We start from the raw sequence: 6,568 nt of genomic DNA on the forward strand, positions 1-6,568 counted from the left end.
ATACAAATCAGTTATGATCTGGACATGATTTGATCATATTGGTTCTTATCTGGACATATCGGTTCTCTTGACATGATCTATATAGATCGGTTCTGATCTCGATATGATCTATATAGATCAGTTTTGATCTAGACTTACCGGTTCCGATCTAGACATATCGGTTATGATCTACACATGATATGTACAAGATCAGTTATGATCTGAACATGATATGTACAAATCATTAATGATTTGGACATGATCTGGTCATATTGGTTCTGATCTAGACAACTACATTTTTATTATTAAAGCAATAATAGTAATAAAATAATAGTAATATTATAATAACAATTATATACATATATATACCAATAATAATAATAATAATAATAATAATAATAATAATAATAATAATAATAATAATAATAATAATAATCTGATCTGATCTATACTTAGTTTTTCTGATCTGGTCTAATCTGAAATAAGTAAAAGGTCGTGAACTAAAGTGGGCCTTATTCTGGTGTCCGAGAGGGCTGTAAATTCATATGGCACAACCACTGTACGTAGTATGAGAAAACTTATGTTAAACAATAGGTAGTAGTTCTCTTCACTTAAAAAAAAATATATAAGTTTCAATTCTGGTATGCTAGATAAGTTTCAATCAAGTCAAATCAGGTCCATCGTGTTCTAATCTAGTCAAAAAATTTACTCTTTTGCAATCAGGTCTAATAAATTGTAATCAGATCCAATAAGTTCTAACTAGGTCCAATATATATGTTCCAATCAGGTGTAATAACTTTACATAAGTTATAGTTTAGTAAGTTGAAGAGAATGCACCACAAGCAGGATTAGTATGTAGGGTTGTATAGACACCTAATTTGTGTCTCCCCTAAAGTGTCCTATGATTGAACCAAAATAAACGTTGCTTATTTGGTCCAACTTTATCATATAGGTCCACAATCACAAAAAGGGCGAAGATGTCAATTCACTTCTTCGTCAAACATCAAAGCGTATTTACGAACATTTCAATTTCTTCTGGGCTTGATCCGTACAGAAAATCCCCTAAAGTCCAACCCAATTAATAACCGAATTAACCTAATTAACTCGTCGTATTTAATATCTTTAAAATATTTCAAATTATCTCAAATCAAAGTTGGCGACAGTCGCAAGCACCCAGCGCGTGCAGCTCGCACTGGTAGTCCATGTATGCTGGTTCCAGCGATTGCCGTTGGCCTTGACGGCTGCACTATTTCTTAACATAATTTTACTGTTTTTCTATAAATACAATAGAAATTAGGTCATTTCTCACGGTGGAATTGTGCAATACAGTCACCATTTTCAACTTGAAACTCTCAAAATTTCATTTACATGCTAAAAGTCGCATTAACCATTTCACAAATCGTTCGTCGAATTTAATCACAATTCGTCCCTTACGTGAATGCACATTATTGAATACTCATAAATCTTTAAGTTCCAAACAACCTTTGTAATAATTCTGAGGACCCTTATTAAATTCACCTTATTTGTCATTATTAATGTCCTTTTGCATATTTAATTTGATGTTTAAAATGTGAGAAATCATTTAACTCGTGTATTATGTGTAGGTACGATTCAATTATTTAATTAAATACTAACACCGTTTTCTTGTAGGTTTCAATGTGTGATTTCGTGTATTAATTGTATATATTTATCATTAATAACTTGTTGTGTTTTGCATAAGACTTCTCAACTTCTCATTTCTCACAAATCATGCATAAAACTTCTCAACTTGTCTCTTTATTTAATATAAATATTATGCCTAACCATTTAATTTTTATGATGTTTTTAATTAATTCTTATCATGCAATACTTTATGTTTGCATCATTCTTTATGTGCATTACCACCATTATTTTGCTAATAAAAATTTGTTAAATGCAATCACGACTAACAAGCTAGATAAGTTTTAATTGGTTTTCCAGGTTGTTTATTGAATTATATTCTAAATCAAAGTGGTCACCATAATTAGTTTTCATGATTAAATGAACCAACTTAGTTCTTTGATTAAGGATCCTAAATAATGCTTGTAGGCTTAGTATTACATTACCCAACTAGTATGCGAATCGGAGTAGAAACCGAAAGTGGGTGGGTTGATACAATATCGACCTATCACCTTGTCCCCTATCCATCTTTTGGTCATGACCATTTTGGACTCAAGTTCTCTTGCAATTTGATAGGAACCTTTATGTGGACATGTCCCTAATCGATTTGTCCCTAAACGTCCCACTCGAATTCCACATAAAGGTTTATGGATCTCCCATAAAGATCAATTGGTAACTCTCTACTTTGGCCCATTCGTATACCCATTTTCGCATACAAGTCAAACCTTAAGTTTTGTTGGTCAATTTCGTCCCTCAAAAGGACGTCTTACGAGGATAAGACCTCGTGGGGTAGGGGTGTAAAAAGAACCCCTATATGTTTCATATGCTCGTTTTAGTTATTGTGAAAAAATTATAGGGTTGATGTGTTGTTAATAAACTACTAAATTAAATAAATAAACACAAACAAAAATAAAATATTGTTCCAAATAATAAATTAAAGCTCAAGGCAGATGAAATATTTTTGCATATCTGATGTGTGCTTGCAAATGCATATCATAATAAAAGACAAAATAGAAAAAGGACAAAAATAGGAAAAAGACAAAAATAAAATTGAATGGTACTTTAATTTTAAAAAGAAATGGTACTATTGTTTTTTATACAATGATACTTTCTTTTAACATTAATGGTACTTCATTTTTTCCATATTTTATCGTTTTGTTGACATATATGTGTTTGCAACACATATTAGATAGTCGCCTCGCCAACCTCCTCAAGGCATGGGTCACTCTGAATGTAGATTATGATAATTATACGTAAAGTTAATAATAGGTCTTAGGGCTGTCAAAAAACTGACCAGATCCAATCGATTTTTGACAAAAATCGAAGTGACCCGGAAAAAAAAATCATACATTCAATCCGCATAAGCATAATGGTCTCGTACAACTACATTATTCAATTATACCCGAATCAACTATACTCAATTCGTAACCGAACGATGACCCGATTTGACATCCCTAGGCCTTATGACATCTATCTAGAACATAGAAATTCTAGAAAATGAAAGAAACCGCATGGAACTATATAAGAAAAAACTCTGCCCGATAGACCCGGTAACATTAGAAAAAAACAAAAGGTCTTGCGCGCACAAGGTGTACAATAAATTTATTGTACACCAAGATAACTTTTACCCATTTTTTGTAACTTTAACCTAGTTTTGATTAACTTTTATATTAGTACAAAAAAGTTGATAGATAAACATTTTAAACGATTAAATGATTAATTTTATACATTATTAGTGAATTTGAAGAAATAAGTTTTATTAAAATAAAAAAATTTATCACTAAAAAATAGATAACTTTTACCTATGTAAGCATGACTTTTAAGCCTTTTGAGTTAACGTTTACTCCGGTGCACAATAATTATTGTACAACCCTTGTAAATAAGAATTTGTGTAAAAAAAATGTTTTTTTATAAAAAGTTTTAAGTACAAAAAATCTGGTATATATGGCGGATTTATCAAAAACAAAACACTAATAACACGAATTTTAAAAATCACGAGTACAACGATATTTGTAAAAACAAAAAATAGTTTTAGGCTACCAAACTAAAAGATGAAAAATCATGAAACATATGAAAAATGGATTGTCAAACGGGTCGTTTCGTGTTGGATTTACGTTCGTGACAATTTGTATTCGCGTCAGCGTTAAAAGGGTTGAACACCCCTTCACCCAAACTAACTCATTTATTAAAAATGTTAAAAACCTTGATCATCAAAACCTACCTCGTAATTATGGGTAAAAAAACCTTTTAGCCACTTCCCTTTATAGAATCTATTACATTATACTAAAATAGACATCAGGAATAACACATTTTACTTTCTGGTGTAAACGGGTATAAATGAAAATACATCCCGCCCCACCACCCAATTGGGTATCCATCCCCTTCTTATCCCCTCCCCATACCCCGCCCCAATACCCACCTAATTTTTCTTATTTATCAAACATTTGCCAATTTGCCATATACGGAGTAATGAAAGTTAGCTTTAGAAAAAAAATACCTTATGACTAAAGTAACATATATAATCGTAAAAAATACCCGTCATAACAAAAAAAATCAAATAATAAAACATAAAAATCTCACCTAAATTCATATTATCACCTAGGCATGCAAATAAATCTACACTTACCTCATCACCCATGTCGGGTATAAAGCGGGGCGAGTGGGGATGGGGCGGGGCGGGGCGGATGGGGATGGGGATGGGGCGGGGTGGGCGGGGATGGGTCGGGTTCAACACAAAATCCACACCCGCCCCATCACCATGGCAGGTACAACTTTTATACCCATCCCCGCACCATCACACGCCAAACCTCCCCCCATACCTACCTACTTGGGGCGGATGCAGGGTGGGTCTCCTATAAAATCCGCTCCACTGACATCCCTATTTTTTTGTAATAGTTTAGTCAAATCGTCATATCAATAATAAAAAATATTTCTACTTAATATTTTTGTCAAAATAACATATTACGCATATCGAATATTTGGGTCAAATTATCATATATATCTAACATATATATATATATATACATATATATATATATATATACATATATATATATATATATATATATATATATATATAATCAGGATCCGGTGAATTAACGCATGAATGACCTCCTCATTTCGTGATTCACTCTCACAACCCTTTCTCTCTCTTCCTTCGATTTTCTCTCACCTCTACAAATCCTCTGCGGCTTCTCTCATATTTGCCCAGATTTTACGGCTTTTTGCATATTAACCTTGAATCTTCTCTCTTCACCAAGTAAGTATTCGACTTAGTTTATCTATTATTTTTTTGATTCAATTATTTTCAATTTCGATTGTTGTAAACTAGGGTTTCATAAAATCTTTGTTTCATAAATTTTCGATCTTAGGTTGCTAAAATTAGAGCTTTTAAAATTGCAATTCTGATTTGCTTTAATTAGATTTTTAATGGTAACTGTTTGAACTTTTCACTACAAGAACAATAAAAATTTAATCACATACCTGATTATCCAAATGCTTCGTGTTATAATTAGACAAAAAACCAACCAAAATTCAAGACAAATCTGATTATTTCCTTGTTATGTTAAAACGGTTAAATTTGGTATTGGAGGATTTAGTATGAGTGTTGTTGTTGGGCTCACTCAGCATCCTGTTTTGCTGTTGGGAAATACGCTACTGGAAACTTCTACCCGATTAATTTGAGGGCAATAGTTGGACTTAGTGGTTGGCTTCCAAGTGCAAGGTATTAATGATTTCCTGGTTATAAAATATGGAGTAAATTACATTCTCATGTACATTATAGAACATGTCATTAGGATAAATTTTTTCTTCTTAATGCTAATAATACTTTATGCTCATTGTTGCAGGAACTTGAGGAACAAGATGGGAGGTTCATATGATGCTGCAACGAGGGCCGCGTCCTTGCCAATTTTCATCTGTAATGGAAAATGTAACTCCTTCTGTATCTTTTCTCCTATATTCATGTTGTTGTCAAAGAACATCAGAACAATTCAGAGAATACTGAAAACTTGGTTTAAAACATCAAATACTCAACTAGCTCGAACAATGTTGAGGGATAATTCTAACATCACCATTTGTTCTTGCAACTGATGAAGTAGTTGCATATAAATTTGGGGAGAAATATGCACAAGCCTTGACTTCAGGTGGATTTTGAAATCTCACATTCAAAAGCCATGATGGGTATAATTTAGCATCTATTTCTTTTGTAGTAACATCTAGTTTTTCTGGGTTTTGCCAACTGCAATCTTTTCAACTGAGACTAATTATGTTTGGATAAAATACAATCTTGGACATTATACAATACCCATGGAGATGGATGAAGTCTGTAATTTCTTGGTATCCTGGTTGGGACTTGAATGTGTATTATGGATCTAGATTGTTTATAAGTTTTACTTCAACTTTCCTGATTGATGGTTATTTACTTTTAAATGGATTCTATTTAATCATTCGGTTGGCGGGAGAAGGGTGGTTCACGGTGGGTGGGTGCAGCAGCAGAAGATACTGGCACACCCATCGTTAGGATGCTTTGTGGCCCATTGTGGGTCTTCGTCAATGTGGGAGGGGTTAGTGAGTGAAAGTCAGCTAGTACTACATTCTCTCCTTTGTTGAGCTTGATGAGCCAACAGAAAATAGATTCACCCCAACTTCTGACTCGATTTTGCAGACTTGCAGCAACTTCTTGTCGACGAAATCTGGTGCTTGTTCACACTTTTACAATCGAAGCCTCTACTTTTGAACTGTTTTGATTTTTTTTTTTTGGTACTTTCTTTACTTTCATTTATTCTATTTTAAAAAATAGCCTACTAGCTCAATGGGTAGAGCATTGTGCAAATGCACAAAAATGTGGGTTCGAATCCCACGTAGGTTATCTATGTACGTGTTGGATTTTTTATTTACTTCAGAATTGAACAAAAGGAAAATTATGTCGAACCTAGAAAAAAGATAAACA

At 33.0% G+C, this 6,568-nt stretch overlaps 1 protein-coding gene across 1 annotated transcript; it reads left to right on the forward strand.

The window, feature by feature from the left end:
• Positions 1-5,196: 5,196 nt before the first annotated feature.
• Positions 5,197-5,994, forward strand: LOC110803953 (acyl-protein thioesterase 1-like; the record flags this gene model as incomplete). Its single annotated transcript, XM_056832462.1, is given in 5 exon segments — positions 5,197-5,236; positions 5,239-5,341; positions 5,466-5,548; positions 5,706-5,799; positions 5,904-5,994. Coding segments are annotated over 5 exon segments (411 nt in total), but the record flags the coding sequence as incomplete, so codon positions are not given.
• Positions 5,995-6,568: the final 574 nt, after the last annotated feature.

Source organism: Spinacia oleracea, chromosome 6 (assembly GCF_020520425.1).
Source record: "Spinacia oleracea cultivar Varoflay chromosome 6, BTI_SOV_V1, whole genome shotgun sequence".
In the NCBI taxonomy this organism is placed as follows: Eukaryota; Viridiplantae; Streptophyta; class Magnoliopsida; order Caryophyllales; family Amaranthaceae; genus Spinacia; species Spinacia oleracea.